The 16,513-nt window shown below is 35.2% G+C and overlaps 2 protein-coding genes across 2 annotated transcripts; one reads left to right on the top strand and one right to left on the bottom strand.

Annotated features, from left to right (window-relative positions):
- The first annotated feature begins 3,631 nt into the window (after nucleotides 1-3,631).
- Nucleotides 3,632-8,898, top strand: LOC110944755 (mitochondrial arginine transporter BAC1). Its single transcript, XM_022186407.2, has 8 exons — nucleotides 3,632-3,872; nucleotides 4,812-4,901; nucleotides 5,776-5,877; nucleotides 5,963-6,067; nucleotides 6,135-6,233; nucleotides 6,810-7,004; nucleotides 7,078-7,176; nucleotides 8,466-8,898. Exons 1-8 carry the CDS (start codon nucleotides 3,780-3,782, stop codon nucleotides 8,598-8,600), a joined length of 918 nt encoding a protein of 305 aa, XP_022042099.1. The 5' UTR covers nucleotides 3,632-3,779; the 3' UTR covers nucleotides 8,601-8,898.
- Nucleotides 8,899-9,162: 264 nt separating this feature from the next.
- On the bottom strand, nucleotides 9,163-13,362 carry LOC110944768 (squamosa promoter-binding protein 1). Its single transcript, XM_022186421.2, has 2 exons — nucleotides 13,053-13,362; nucleotides 9,163-9,453 (listed from the first exon to the last, which is right to left on the bottom strand). Exons 1-2 carry the CDS (start codon nucleotides 13,319-13,321, stop codon nucleotides 9,345-9,347), a joined length of 378 nt encoding a protein of 125 aa, XP_022042113.1. The 5' UTR covers nucleotides 13,322-13,362; the 3' UTR covers nucleotides 9,163-9,344.
- Nucleotides 13,363-16,513: the final 3,151 nt, after the last annotated feature.

Raw genomic sequence — 16,513 nt, 5'->3', positions numbered from 1 at the left:
TAAGATAATCTCTTAAACAAGTGCAAAAGTGCGAAAATAATCAAAGGTTATACTAATACACGAGTCGGATCCAAGTGATTCATCTTGTCTATCTGTTTTTATTTTTATTTTATTTTTCAGCATTTAGTTAGTTTTTATTTTCTTAGTTTAAAAACCTTTTCTAACTTTTTGATTTGATTAGACGTTGAGGATAAACCGGTACTAAAAGCTCTTGTGTCCTTGGACGACCTCGGTATCCTACCAACACTATACTACGTCCACGATGGGTGCACTTGCCCATATGTGTGTTTAGTGTTAGTAAATATCGTGTTTTATAAATTTAAAACTTGGCTAAAAGTGTAAAAAGGGCTTAAATATATATCAAAAACATATACACACTGACACGCATCAGTATCCACCGTGAATTACGGTGGTCTGCAAAGTGTTACGGTGAGATCTAACTGTGTTACGGTGGGATCTGGGCAAATTCAGGGTCTACCGTAATTTACGTTACCCACCGTAAATTATGGTGGAGCCCTGATCTTCTTGTTTCTTTCCTTCTTTCCTTCCATGCATGCCCCGTTCCACTCCGTTCCATCCTAAACAACGTTTTATCCACTTTTGGCTCCCAAAACATACCTGAAACATATGCAACTGTAGTTATCTAATTCAAGATAATTACACGATTAAGTGAAGGATAAATTCATCTTTTAACATCATTAAGGGTTTACCTATGGACCACCCGTCAGAAATCCTCTTCAAGAGACCCAAATTTGTTGGTTTTCATGAAAAAGTTAAAGTGTTCGTGTGATTTTGATGAAGAATATTGTGTAGAAGTGATGAATGATGAAAGTTGTACAAGAATCAGGGAAGAATACTTACGGAAATGGCTCGAATCTCAATTAGAGTGCATGAGAGTGCGTGTGGTCGGATGACAGGGCCAAAGGTGAAAATGAAATGTTAAGGGCCCTATTTATAGGTGATGTTGACATCTAGGGCGGTGTAGAGTGCAAGGGATCGGATGGCTATTTGGTCGAATGGTCATCCGATCAGATGTCCATTCGGACAGCTGAGACCCGTTTGCTAGTTTTTTTTTTCGAATTTGGTTCGTTTTGCGAGCTAGATTAAGCGTTGCGTTGCATATTATTGTGAGTATCCAATACAAGGTATTATTATATAATTAATCATAAAAAGTTTCCGTGTTTCAAGCCTGCGTCTAAGCTAGATTCCCGTTCAATAAGTATCAAGTTTCTCGTTCAATAAGTATCAAAGTCTCTCGTTTAATAAAGAATCAAGTTTCTCGTTCAACAAGTATCAAAGTCTCTCGTTCAATAAAGAATCAAGTTTCTCGTTCAACAAGTATCAAAGTCTCTCGTTCAATAAAGAATCAAGTTTCTCGTTCAACAAGTATCAAAGTTTAACAAGTGTCAAGTTTCAAGAGTCGAGTTTCAAAGTATCACAAGAGTCTAGTATCACAAGAGTCAAGTTTCACAAGAGTCAAGTATCACAAGAGTCAAGTATCACAAGAGTCAAGTATCATAAAAGTATCACGTCGAGTAAAGTTTCACATAGTTTAACATAATTAAGACTCAAATAGGTATCATTAAGTATTACAGGGATGAGACTTACCAAAAGATCAAAGTTTCAAAAACGCAGGGCGTTACAAAAACGACATGTTAAACTAAGGAAAGATACAATAGATCATGTCACGAATAGGGTGAGACTTAAGCACCATTAGTCAACTATATACCTAGACCGCGGAACAAAAGGTTAGATCTGATGGGTTTCAAGTAGCCACACTCTTGGCCACCTTTTTACCAAGAGTGCTTTTGTGTCTCTAGTCGTAAATCGGCGGAAAAATGCCTATGGTTTGGATGCTTCCTATGTCGCCACATATGTTAATGGCCTTGCAAACCATTAGCGATCTCCGATTTCCTTGAATATACAACTTATAAACTTACGTGTTACAATCTACAAACTTACACTTGCATACCATGTTTTATACAAATACAACACATGCGATTATACATGCATGTTGTCAATGTTAGGGTGGACACTGATGGTTACACAAATTTTACAAACACAAGAGTTTACGAATACAAGGTTTTACGAACATAATGCATTACAAATTCGAAGTTTCACGAAATACAAAGTTTTCATATAACATGCCAAAGAAAATGATTTTTAATTCGTTTTCTCAACAATATTTCAAAAACCGGTTATTCAAAAATATTTGTTTCAAATCTTTTACAAACAAACTATGAACTCGCTCAACTTTATGTTGATTTTTCGCATGTTTCTTTCTCAGGTTGCATTTCAAAATTATGGCACGGTTGGAATAGGAGGACCATGTGGATTCGAGTACTTAGTGGGCGTTCACCTTCTAGAAGTCTTAGCATTGACTAATTTCGCTGTGCAATGAAGATACCGGTCCAGTCACGCCAGCTCTGATATTTCGGGGTATGACATGGTCGGCTTTCTTTGGTGAAGCCGGGTGTATGAATGACATTGATACCTTCGAGTGTTCACCATTGTTAAAGAGCTACATTTCTGGAACGATACCAAAGGCCGGTTTTCATGCAAACGTGAATTACTATGAACATGGCTACTATTTGGGCGATGGTATATACCCGGAGTATTCGAATATTGTTAAAACGTTTTCTGAAACGCTCGATGTGAAAAGACTATTTTAAAAAGCTACAAGAGTCTTCGCGAAAAGACATCGAGAGGTGTTTGGGGTTCTTCAACAATGATGGCATTTTATCAGAAATCCTTGTCATATGTGGCAAAAGGATAGAATTTGAATGGTCATGTATGCTTGCATCATTATGTATAATATGATCATAGAGGATGATGGAAAAGCGATATGCTAAAACTATTTTCCGGAAGATGTAGTTGAAGGAACCCAAGCAACAATGGAAGAGAGAATATTGAATGCTCAACTATTGCGATCTAAGGATATACATAACGCGTTAAAGGCGGATTTGGTCGAGCATGCTTGGGCAATTCGCCTGATTCGACACGATGGTGACGTCAAAGAAGATTCCGAGGAAGAAGAAGTTGAGGAATTCGAAGCCGGGAACTTTGTAGACGGAGGTTTGAATGATGGAGAAAACGAAGAGAAAGAAGGAGAGTACAACGATGAAGAAGAAGAACAAATATATTGCTTTTTTTATTGTAATGTTTTTTTAAATTTAATAAAAGTGTTTTTTATATAATTTAGAGATTAAATGAAAAAAAATAGAAAAGTGTTTTTTAAATAATTAATAAAAATGAAAATTAATAATTAGGTAATGATGGATATGACTTTATGACTACACGCTCTAGTGATATAACGTCCTATAAAGCCCCTCTATGACGTGGCGTGTCACTTGTCGCATAATGCCTCTAAAGAGACTTTATAATTATACATGGCCTTATTAAAAAATAGGACACGTCAGAAAAAAAAAAAGAAAATTAATAGGGTCAGGTTTAGTCAAGAGTACCAAGTTGAAAATTGAGAGTTGATAAACATTTTCTTAGTGAGATTATTTAAATATTAATTGATTGATGGTTATTTGTGTGAAAGAGAAATTAAAAAATACTTTTGGGTTTGGTACAGAATTATGAATGACACCCTTGAGTTGGTTCTGTATTACAAAAGTGACCCTGTATAAATTATGTTATTGGTAAGATGAAGCGGCGAGAGGGAGAGAGATTGCCGCAGTGGGAATGAGAATAAGAAATTTAGACATCCATGATTGTCGATCTATGAAGTCCGATGGATTTTGAGTAGTGTGTAGAGTTTTTCAGAAAGAGGAATGGGAGAGAATTCAAGTTATAAGCATTATGTAGCAGGATTGCTCTCTGGTGTTTCCACGGTCATTGTTGGTCATCCTTTTGACACTGTCAAGGTTACTTACTTCTTTTCATTTACTTCCAATCACTCACTGCAATTCCTTCCTTTACTTATTTGGTTTACTACACTTTATATATATATATATATATATATGACAAAACATAAATAAGGGTTTTTTTGATGGTGTTGAGGGTTTACAACTTCTCATGGTTTAACTGAGGCTGTGTAGTAGTCAAAACGATTACCATCACAAGAGCCAGATGAAAATGCATATCCAAACACCCCCTATGCTATGCGATTTGATTTGATTTGATTTGATTTATACTACAATGACATCTTTTGAATTTCTGGGAGAAATATCTATATATTCTCGTACTCTCTATTTCAGTGATGTAGCTAGCTAGCTAGCTAGCTGCTAATCAAAATGCTTCATTCACAGAATTATTCTAGCTTCTTGTTTAGACACAATGCATCCGTTTTGGCTTTCATATTCGAAACTAAATGTTGAGAATGAGAAATGAATATGTTGAAGTTTGTTAATCTGAATAGGTAGAGTCTCAATCAAGTAAGTGCTACATACATGCATAATATTATAAACTTTTTTGACTTACTAGATTTCTTCAATGTGTCTTTACAACCATGTCTTGCTTGCTACCTGTCATCTGTGTTCACATACATAGTAAGAAACATGTGGCATGTTGTTGAGTTGGTAGGTACTAATCATGCACAGCTTTGTGTAATCTAGATTTTGTTTTCTACTTTGTATGTCTATTTTGTTTATTTCTTCTTGCTGTACAATCAATGTACTTGTCTTCATAGGCTCAATTGTCTCTCAATATAATACCCAAACTGGTTAAGAGTTAAGATTGAAATTGGACAAAGTTGATTATCTTCTTATGCAGTTGACCTGACCCTTTGGTTATTAACCTACTATGTTTTTCTTACATATGCTGTTTGATTATTTATCGACATCTATCTTTTGTTTTTCATTTAGGTGAAGCTTCAGAAACACAATACTGAAGCTAATGGATTCAAGTATAGAGGTGGATTTCACTGTACAACTAGGATATTGAAGACCGAAGGAGTATGTCCCTCAACTTTTTTATAAGACGTTTCAGGCTGTTTTGTTGCATGAAGTTATATGCTTTAGTTCCTAGTAGTCAAAGTCGCAGGGCACAATTCACAAAGGGTTTGCCTATTGCCTAAAAACAAGGCTTGTGTGATTATAGGAAAAATGTAAAATATATAATAATTTTTAGAAAAAAACTAATACGATTCCACAAACATAATAAAGATCACCTAGTTACTACATCATCATCATCATCATACTCGGTAAATCCCACCAACAGCAAAGCTAAGGTAGGGTCTGAGGAGGGTAAGATGTAGACGACCTTACCTCTACCCTGTAGAAATAGAGAGGCTGCGTCCAGTGACCCGCGGCTCGATAGTAGTTTTGCATCAAGCCTTGGACATAAGGCACATAACACTCAACAATCAGGACATAAGGCACATCACCTAGTTACTACCAAACGTTCAAAACCAAATAAAACTAACCAAAAAAAAAAATCTCGCCTATCATGACTGCTACTAGAGAAAGTATGGCACATTGTGTCTACTCGCAAGTGCTCACTTTCCACAGCTATTGTTGTGTGGTTTTGGACTGTGTAACTGTCTAGTCAAAGGTGCACAAGGAGCTCAAGCGAGGGTTTTTGATCTGAGTGGTGATTTTCTTTTTTAGTCTATTTATCTACAGCCCACTTGTTCATTATTTTCTTTTTTTTTTTTAGTACACAAGCTATTTGTAAATGTAGGTGTATTATGGTGGTTTTTATTATGCTGGTGATAATTTAGATCTTAAACCACATTTTAATGTGTTGTTTTTATTAGATTTCTATATTTATTGAATACATATGTTTTATTTTTATTTTTTTGATAATTGTGGAATGGTTCCTTTACAGGTAAGAGGACTTTACCGAGGTGCAACACCATCTTTTGTGGGAATGGCTATTGAAAGTTCACTTGTTTTTGGCATTTATTCCCAAACAAAGCAAGCACTGCAGGTCTTGAAATTATAGTTAGTTAAATTGATATTTGGTTGTCCAAAGTCATCTTCTTTCCATTTAACCTGAAATATTCGTATTCAAGGGAGGAGATCTTAATAAGAAGCCGGAGCTCCATATAATAATTCCTTCAGCAGCTTTTGCTGGATCCATTATCAGCTTTGTATTATGTCCATCAGAGTTGGTCAAGGTATATTTTTCAAGAGTTCATTTCATTTTTGGTAATTCAGTAATTGTTGTGACACGCTTTTTTCCAGTGTAGGATGCAAATTCAAGGTACTGATTCTGTGGTTCCAGCATATCGTAAATACAGCGGTCCTCTTAATTGCGCGATTGAGACCGTAAAAACTCAAGGGGTAAAAACTCCATGCTACCAACTCATGATTTGGGAATGTTTCTCTTGTGGGCCAATTAGATTGAAAGGAAATGAGTCAAATGGTGTTACGCGTTGCAAAAATACCTTTTCTAACTTCACCCAATTTGACCCGTTAGGGCGTTACCCAACATGATCGACCCGCTAATTTTGATATTAAAAATTACTAAAAAGAAAGAGGACATTCCTATTATTTACACACTTTAAAGCACAATGTACAAATAGGACTCATTAACAAGTATGCAACTCATAGCACAAACTCATTAGGAGCCATATCAACATATAAAGAAAATACAAGGTTAATAGTGTTGTCATATTAGTGGCCAATGGTTTGGGGATATAACTGTAATCTCAAAGGATGTATGGTTTGGAACTTTACTAAAGTCTGACCCGACCCGGTGCGGTAATGGGGAGTGTTAGATTGTAACTATATAATCAATCCTGGTATTTAATAGGGTAAAATATAGGATATACATCACCTTTTATGAGTTTATATTATTATTAATATATGGTTTCTAGTCTCTTATTGTATCTCACTGCACAATTGGGCTTGTACCAGGTTAAGGGATTATTTAGAGGAGGCGTGGCGACTCTATTACGGGAATCTATTGGAAATGCTGTATTTTTTACTACATATGAGTATTTGAGGCATTCTTTGCATCTACAACTCAAAGATTCTTCATTCCATCACAAAAACAAGAATTTGGTGGATGTTGGAATTGGAATTGTGAGTGGTGGTCTTGGTGGTATAGCGGTACGCATCAAACATAATTATTGTCTTTTTATTTACTTTGCCCTTTGTCCTCTAATCAAATGTTTGCTTTCAGTATTGGTCTGCTGTTCTTCCCATGGATGTTGCAAAAACGATAATTCAAACTAACCCATACAAAAATTTAAGTAGAAATCCTTACAAGATTCTAAAATCAGTAAGTATTCACATTTTCTTATTATTGTTAAATTAGCCAAGGCACTGTTAGATATTTTCGTTTGTGATCAAAGCGAATTATAATACACATCAAGCAAGTTAGGAGGTGCGGGACTGCACGCTTGTTTGAGTTATTATAATTCAATGTGTACGGGCGGAGCCCATTCCAAGGGGGCAACGCCCCCTTGGCAGGGGTCTGGGGGGCAGCGCCCCTGGGAGCAGGGTCCAAGGGACAGCAGCCCCTGGCTGGGGTCGAGCTGGAAATGCCTTAGGAAAATTATTTTGTTAAAATTCGTCATATTTTTTAGATAAAAAAATAAAGGCAGTTTTATGGCAATTTAATTCAAAATTTAAAAATTAAAAAAATAACTGCCCAATGGCAGTTATCTGCAGAAATCCCTAAAATTCGAATTGAGGTTTTGATCATTTTTTCTGGTTCATACGAATTCACAACACGTCATACTGTTGTTCTAATTCTCGAAATCAGAGTTGTATCCGATTGAATTATTCGGTAGAACCACCGAAATAATTTGATCTGAGAATGAATACACGCCTCTCTGATCATCCGGTTTCATAAAATTCCCCAACAGGCACTTCGTAATCTAGAGCTAGCTATATATTATTGCTTTGGTTAAAAAGGAAACATGCTCGGTTGAGCTGAAACAATTTTGTCTAATTCTTTTTGTGGATGTCAAATATGTTTACAAAAGTTATATTTTATCAACAATAATCCCCACATTTTTTTATTAAAGGATTTTTGAGGTTATATATATATATATGTATGCGTTGAAACTACACCATGGGCCGCTTTTTAACTCATTTGACGGGTTTTCTTCTAAGCTAATTTGTTTCTATTTTTACTTCAGTTAGTTGTAAATGAGCCAAGCCCGAACTCGATTAGGCTTGAGCTCGTCTCGTTTCAAACTCCATTTCTAAACCTCGAGCTTGGCTCATTAGTAGTTTTTTAAGCATGCACTTAGCTCAAGCTTGGCTCGTTTATTATGTATACATTAAATAGTTTTTTGATATATTAGTTATAATAATTTATTTCTTAAACAAGCAAATTTTAGGCGGGCTAGAGCTTGTTTAAGTGCGGCTCGATTTGAGCTTTTAGCGAGCCGATCTCGGGTAACTCACAAGCAGTTTGACTCGTTTACACCCACCCCTATCAAGTAGAAATAGAACAAAAGCTGAATCAGTTCATTCATAAGTAACTGAATTGACATGTGTTAGAAAAACCAGTTTGGATTGATAAATTTTTAAAAAGTATTTACAGAATTATTATGATAGATTTACAGGAGGTCTGGGATTAGAGGATGCTACACAGGTCTAGCTCCTACAGTTTTACGGGCGTTCCCTGCAAATGCTGCTGCAATTGTTACATATGAAGCAGCATCCAAACTCCTTGGAATTGTGCGCGACTAAACCAAACATCTGCATCATTTCTTGACATTTTTACCCAACATTATTATGTATGTATCCAAACATTTTTTTAGCTAAGGTTTTTGAGCTCTAGTCTGTCTGTCTTATAATTGTCTGATTGATTCCACTTTTTATTGTTTTAGAAAAAAACTTAGTAATTTTTATGTCTAGTTCAACCGACCCGACCCGTTTAGAGCATATGGAACAACTACCCTTTCAACCCAAGGTCAGTTTTATGTCTTCAAAACAAGTCAGAAATATGTAAATAAAGCTGACTGTATATGTAACCACATGTTTCATACTTGCACAAGTTATATATTTGCATTCGGTGTTTGCCAAAAACATAAGATGAAGAGTGTTTGGATGAAAATTGTTATGACCTGCTTGAAGGTGTAAAAACAAATTTCGGTGGAAATGCTTGAGATTACTATTGATAGCATAAGGGTAAATAAGTGTTATATTGCTGTAGCAGTGAAAGCTTTAATGGCATCAAGAAGAGCTTTCTGGTAGACGATTTGCTTCGTTTTTACAAGCGACCCTAAAAACAATTAATATGCAACATAAATAACTGGAACTGGAAGGTTTCTTTAATTTATTAGCATTGCGTTATTTAGTACAAGTATGGCCATGCATCGAAATAGATAATATATTTAGGGACTGACAGAAGAGAGGGAGCGTGGCTACCGCTACTGCTACCGGACATATATTTCTTATTTGGCGATAATAATATTATCGTTATCATTATCGTTAACCAGAAGTTTCTCCATAGGAGGTCTTACGCCTGCGTTCGTTGTGTCCAGCTAAGCGCCTACGACAACTCCTTTTGGCATCATCAAATTCAGTTAAGTCGTGAAACCTGCACCAGAAAAATTAGTTTCTTTGAATTTCTTGCTCAATCGACTTTAGCTTTCTAGCGGAAATATGCATTGTTTGTCCAGCTTTTATCATTTATGACTAACGCTATCTCCAATGGTACATGCATGTGCCCTTAGCTACCACGTCATCTACCACGTTATATTCTTACAAATCCTTAAAAACTTTTATTTCATCTCCAACCCTACAAATATCGTTACCTTTTTTAGTTTCTACTTCATTACTTATCAATATTTAAATAAAACATTTTTTCCTTTTACTTTGGGCCCACCCAAATGCAAAAACTAAGGAAAAGCAAACCCTTGTAGAAGGGCATACTTGCTAAGGGCTTCTAAAGATAAAATTTTACAATGGGTAAAGGCTTGTAAGAGCCTTCAAAGGCATCCTCTAAAGGATGTATTGGAGGTAGTCTAAACAAATAAACATACCTAGTATAGTACGGCTATTGGTAGTACGTAGATAGGGTGTAATGAAACCATCACTAGTGCTCTAGTGGTTGTCAAGGGTATTTAAGTTCCACCTATGGTGGGCCCGGGTGAGTTTTCCCCTACACGTCTTAAGTTCAAGTCTGGATGACATGTGATTCTCATTGAAGGGTTTAAATTGGGGATCTATTGTGCGAGGGGGCTCTCTAGCGCGGACCCGATTAAGACAACGTATGCTAGATCTCCCAACATTCGCGAATAATTCACACATTTCAAAAAATAGATAGGGTGTAATGAAGAACAAACCCTTTTTTTCCTAGAGGCTACTAGGGGTGTTCATTGAATCGAATAACGAATTTTCGAATTATTCGAATCGATTTTTTCGAATTATGTAATTTTTTACATGAATTCGTATTCGATTCGATTTGATTAGTATTTGAAACTCGAATTCGAACCGAATTCGAACCGAATTCGAATAAATTCGATTTAATTTAAATTCACCCTAAACAATAAATTATTTTACTTTTATTTTTTAAAACTACTATAAATAATTATATTCAACATAAGATATAATAATCTGCAAAATTAATTATCACTATATCAAAACACCAAAATTTAGAAGATATCTTGGTTACTGGTAGCGATTTAAGTAAGGTAAAATTTGAAAATAAATAGTATGGGCCATTTGTCAGAAGTTTTGGTAATGTTATGAATAATAAACTATCACCTATAGAGGTAGTTCATACTTTGGTCAAATTTAGAAGTTATATGTGTGCATATATATGTTTGTGTGCGTATATACATATATTTAAAAAATATATATAAATTGAATTCGAATTCGAATCGAATCGAATTCAAAATCATAAATTCGTATTCGATTCTAATTCGAATACTGGACTCGAATTCGAATCAACTCAAATTCGAACATTTTTAATCGAATTCGAATCGAGTCAAATTTTGATTTTTTTGAATTCGAATCGAATTCTGAACACCCCTAAAGGCTATAGAGGTTCTACAACTGACACCCTCAACTAATGGGATTATAAATATTAGGATGAATTGTGATTTTAGTCCCTAAGGTTTGTCCTAAATTGATATTTTAGTCCAAGTGGATTTTTTCTCTCGTCTGGGTCCCTGAGTTTTCCATTTTTTTGCCATTTTGAATACATTACCGAACTACGCCAAAAAACTCCAGTTTAACCAGGGGTATTTTTGGCATTTCGTTATAAACTTTTCAATTTGCCATTTTAGTCCAAAATTTATTTTACATTAAAAAAATAAAAGAAAAAATTAATGTTATAAAAAAGGCAACTAATGTGAGTGAGAGTTGCGTCGCGGTGTGAGTATGAGAGAGAGAGAGTGGTGGGATGAGTATTTTGTTGATTTAGTTTTCCGGTGAATAGGAAATAGCAAATGGATCTTTCGATTATGCAGAAATGTTTTGTTGATTTTTGTCACTTGTACCCTGTGCATTAAAATGTGTATTCTATTACAGGTTTCTTGATAAAAGAGTGGTGAACGGTGGTGGTGGATGGCGACAGAAATGGGGGTCAATGACCGGACGGTGACAGTGGTGATGTGATTTCATATTTGTATTTTTTAACATATCTATATATAGGGTAAGGTTAATGCGAGAACCACCTTTATTGCGAGAACCGCGAGAACCAATGTGAACACAACCTAAAATAGCTAAAAAAACCTAACACCCACCTCCCCCCAAGCTAAATACTAAAAACTAAACCCCCTAAAAAAACCTAAAAAATAACCTAACCCCCCTCCCCCAAGCTAAAATGCTAAAAACTAAACCCCCAAAAAATCTAAAAAAATAATTAAAAAAAACACAATTTTTTTTAGTATTTTTTACATTAAAATCGCTACTTTTAGTAGCCATTTTTTTTTAAAGGTAAATTGGAAAATAATAATCCCATCTTTCTGAAATTCGCTGATAATAATCCAAAGTCAGTTATTAGCCAATAATAATCCGACCTCGTCCAATTTTTTTGTAAAATAGACCGCCGTTAAAATAAGCTTAACGGAGTTAAGTTTTTTTCCAAATTACAAACCGATGTTTTTGGGCTTTTGATCAGAACGAGGATACGAGTTAGTTGATGTAAAACTTACTTCGAAATTATGTTCGAAATGGCTTGAATTTTGTTAATTGGAAGTTAAACACCCGAATTGAAGCACCATTTTCGTGGGTTGGGGGCAATATTTTGAGGTAAATTTTACATCAATCGACTCGTATCCTCGTTCTGATCAAAAGCCCTAAAACATCGGTTTGTGATTCGAAAAAAAACTTAACTCCGTTAAGCTATTTTAACGGCAGACTATTTTACAAAAAAAATTGGACGAGGTCGGATTATTATTGGCTAATAACTGACTTGGGATTATTATCGGGGAATTTCAGAAAGATGATATTATTATTTTCCAATTTGCCTATTTTTTTTTATTTGGCAACTAAAAGTAGCGATTTTTTTTTTCAAAAAATGGTAAATTTTTTTTTGTGTGTGTTTTTAGCTCTTTTTAGGTATTTTTGGTTGTGTTCACATTGATTCTCGTGGTTCTTGCAATAAAGGGTGGTTCCTAACGGATCCTTCTCCTATATATATGTAAAAAATAGTTGTTTTATTTTTACTGGGTTTGTGAAAAGTCAAAAAAAAAATGTAAAACATGTTTTGGATGAAAATGACAAAAGAACAAAACAGAAATATGAAGTGACGAAAATACCCCTGGTTAAACTGGGGTTTTTAGACGGAGTTAGACAATGTGATCAAAATGACAAAAAAAAATAAAAAACTCAGGGACCCAGAGAAGAAAAAAACTATTTGGACTAAAATGACAATTTGGGACAAACCTTAGGGACTAAAATGACAATTTACTCTAAATATTATTTCATATCTAGTTTCAAATAAACTGATTTAGAAGGTTTTAAAAAAATATAACTTTAGAAAAGTTGGTCGTTGCATGTAAATTATTATTTTTAAATAAATATTTAATGTTAGTGTTAAAAATTTAACAGAATGACGACCAATGGTCCATTGGTAAAGACCAAGTGTTTAAACCCCTGAGTTAGAAACGAGAGTGTATTGGGTTCAAATCCCATCCCATAGAGAACATGAAATTTGCGGATGAAATGAAATGATGGAAGATAGTTTACCTGCTGCATTGCTGGCAAAAACGTTGTTGGCGTCCACTAATGACAACGATTGGAGCCTTAGCATGAAACTCACATACTTTGTGTCTCCGATGATATGTTTTGGCTCGACTCATATCACTTGAGCAGTCTTCCACCTGGCAAAAGCTACCACTACTACTACTACTACTAGAACTCTTCTTTCCCATTATACCCTTTTTCCTATCATCATTATCATGATCATCATCCTCTATCCATTCTTCCATCATCTCATTTATAAACTTATCGTCCATACCCTCCCTCCCTCGATGCCTTTCCACTCGTCCTACTCTTTCTCTATAAATACAAACAACAACACACTTATCATCAATATTCCTCAAAATGGAATTTAATTATTGAACAAGAGAATGTGGTCCTTGATGTGATATAATAATAACATATTTTTCTTTGGTAAATAAGATATTTTAAAATTCCTTTATATCCTATTTTTGTAATATTCACTTGCAATGTAATATAAGTGTAAACAACTCACTAACTACTACTATAAGTGTTGTTTTGACCATCACATTTGGTGCTCCAATGTGCTCTCAATTCGTTTATAAAAACTAAGGTTAAAAGAACTTGTGTTGCTTTAGTAATAATAAACACTTAAAAAAAAGCGTATTATTTATTTATGTCAGTCATTACAGTAATTACATAATATTAAAAAGGGTTTAGAAGTTTACACCACTAAAACTAGGGCTGTAAACGAACCGAACGAACACGAAGAAGGTCATGTTCGTGTTCGTTCGTTAAGGAAATAAATGTGTTCACGAACGGTTCATGAACACTTACCGAACGGGATTTTATGTTCGTGTTCGTTCATTAAGGAAATAAGCGTGTTCGCGAACGGTTCACGAACATAAACGAACACAAATAAATTTGGCGAACGCGGCGAAGGATAAAAATAGATGGCCAAGAGAGTAGCACTCGAACTTGAATCCCTTATTGTGGAACGGAGGTCGATCGTATTCGCCGATGTAAATAATGAGAAATGAAAGGGAAATGATGCATAAACAAGATGAAAATGAGTTTCCTAGTTTCATTGTTTGGGTAATAAAATAAATAAAAGTTTAATAATATAAAAAATACTAATAAAATATAAGAAAGTACAAAGATCTTCAATTAAAACACAAATATACGAACATAAACGAACGCAAATCAACGAATGTTCACGAACACCTTACCGAACGTTCACGAACACAATCGAACGAACGAGACCTCTGTTCATGTTCGTTCATTTAACTAATTTAACGAAATTTCTTGTTCATGTTCGTTCGTTTATTAAACGAACGAACATAAACAAACTTCCCGCCTAACGGTTCACGAACTGTTCGCTGAACGTTCGGTTCGTTTACGGCCCTAACTAAAACTATCATTTCCCATATTAGTTATGTTAGTCCAACTCATACATACGTGTTATGGGAGGAGGATGGGTCGTGGAACACCGCTTCCCCTTGGGCGTGGTTGTTGGTTTCGCGGTGGAAGCCACAACATGAGGGCAAAATCTTGTTTTATTTTTTAACTATTAATTAGGGAAAAGATCAAATAGGAAGTTAATTTTCGCTAGGAAGGATAGGAAGCCATAGGATTATGACATGTGGCAAATTTTAAAATAAAGAGAAAGGGTATTTTAGTCAATGCAACTCCTTCTTCTTCCTTTTTCAAAACCCAGTAAATTCAAAAACCCACCATTTTCAAAACCCACCATCTTCAACTATTTCTTCACTTTCTATCTCAATAATCACTACATTATAGTGCGATTTTCATCACCAATCAATGATTCAGAACCAGATCAACGTGTTCTTCAGCTTTTTTTTTGAAGAAAACCCAGTTTAATTTCATAAAAAAATCTCGTTTTTTTCGGTGATTTTGGAGATAATCACCCGATTCGTTCGATTCGAGCGTTGATAAGTGTTTCTATCATTCAAATTTCGTCAATTGATGAAGAAATCGGCTTCGATCCATGTTAGAAAATCTTTAATTTCATTTTCATGATCTGGGTTTTTGATTTAGTCATTGCGTTTTACGATCTTTGCGGGGGTCCGGGGGCGGCAGCTGTGACAACCCGCATAATTACAGGTACTGTACAAATTAATTAACCCTATGTGCTTAATGAATGTGCTTGACTACATCTGACACTTTAAACTACTTACTGATTTATGTTATATACATACATGTGCATTCTTTACATACAGTCACTCCAATTATTTCATACAGACTCTTAGTGACAAACCTGATGCACAAAGCACAGTTAGCACAGTAAGCGGATAACTCAGACACATGCTGACAATGCCAGCACTTAGACAAATACTATTTAAGGCCAGTAGGGGCCAGGGATAGAACACTACACCAGTATGGAGTGTAGGGAGGTGAGGACCATAAGACTATGTCATTAGGTGATAGTTTGAGTGCCGAAAAGTGCCTAAAACGCAATTTAAGTACAGAATTCCACATTTTTAATAACAATTCAGCTTTTAACACACTCATATTATACAGAGTATTGACTAAATGGTCCTGGACACTTTCCTAAGTGTTGGAATTAATTTCGTTACGAAAAGATGCACAAAAGACGCTTTACGGGACAATTAAACGCTTTAACGGAACGCTGCGAAACCGAACAACCAGACATTACCCGAGACATGAAAATATTGTTAGAAATATTATTTTATTATTTTAAATTAATTATGGTCACAAAAATCCCCATGCACCATGCAAACATGACATACACCCACTATACTTGTAAATACCCCTTAACCTTTTAATAATTACCTACTAATTAACAAAAATTTACACTTTGCCCCCCTATAACCGAAAATCTGCCCTAATTCATTAAAGAATATTTTTTTTAAATCTTTTGTAAAGAAAATCTTGATTTCATTGGCCAAATTCTTGTCATAATTTCTCTATAAGCTAGTAATGCACATTTCCAAGATAATGATCATCATTACATCAAAGCTAGCACTTAATCCTCTCTCTCCACCCTCTAAATTCGGCTCATACCCCCCCCTCTCACCACAACTGATTTTCATCATCACCTTCCTTCACCATCTTCATCTCTTTCACTAACAAACCCCATTCCAAGCTCCAAGATTGATCCATAGAGGTGCAAGAGGAAGTGCTCTCAAGAAGCCTTGTTCAAGCTTTTCTCACCATCATTCCTTATCATCTCATCCTAAGATTACAACCCTAGCCTTGTGCTAGTAGTAAGTCCATTCATACTCTTGTTTTACTTCGATTCTTGTTACGATTGTTGAATGTTCATCACACACAAAAGCTTAAACAGCTTGCTGAGTTGGATTTCCAGCCAACTTCAACAGGCTGTAACGGGATCATTTTAAGTCGAAAAACGGATTTTCTAAAGCCTAAAATGAGTGTTTTGGAATAATTAAACAAATGGCACTGGAATCATAATTTTTCGAGACCGTTTACTATTTTTAAAAGGT

Source organism: Helianthus annuus, chromosome 1 (assembly GCF_002127325.2).
Source record: "Helianthus annuus cultivar XRQ/B chromosome 1, HanXRQr2.0-SUNRISE, whole genome shotgun sequence".
NCBI classification, from domain to species: Eukaryota; Viridiplantae; Streptophyta; class Magnoliopsida; order Asterales; family Asteraceae; genus Helianthus; species Helianthus annuus.
The sequence above is the reverse complement of the archived record's forward strand: the minus strand, read 5'-3'. Positions and strand labels throughout refer to the sequence as shown.

What these genes read in the sequence shown, in the direction of transcription:
- LOC110944755 (XM_022186407.2), top strand. Translation starts at nt 3,780, where the DNA reads ATGGGAGAGAATTCAAGTTATAAGCATTATGTAGCAGGATTGCTCTCT. An exon ending in ATCCTTTTGACACTGTCAAG is followed by an intron (nt 3,873 to 4,811) that starts GTTACTTACTTC and finishes TTTTTCATTTAG; the next exon opens with GTGAAGCTTCAGAAACACAA. An exon ending in CTTACAAGATTCTAAAATCA is followed by an intron (nt 7,177 to 8,465) that starts GTAAGTATTCAC and finishes TTATTATGATAG; the next exon opens with ATTTACAGGAGGTCTGGGAT.
- LOC110944768 (XM_022186421.2), bottom strand. Translation starts at nt 13,321, where the DNA reads ATGGACGATAAGTTTATAAATGAGATGATGGAAGAATGGATAGAGGAT. An exon ending in TTTTGCCAGCAATGCAGCAG is followed by an intron (nt 9,454 to 13,052) that starts GTAAACTATCTT and finishes TTTCTGGTGCAG; the next exon opens with GTTTCACGACTTAACTGAAT.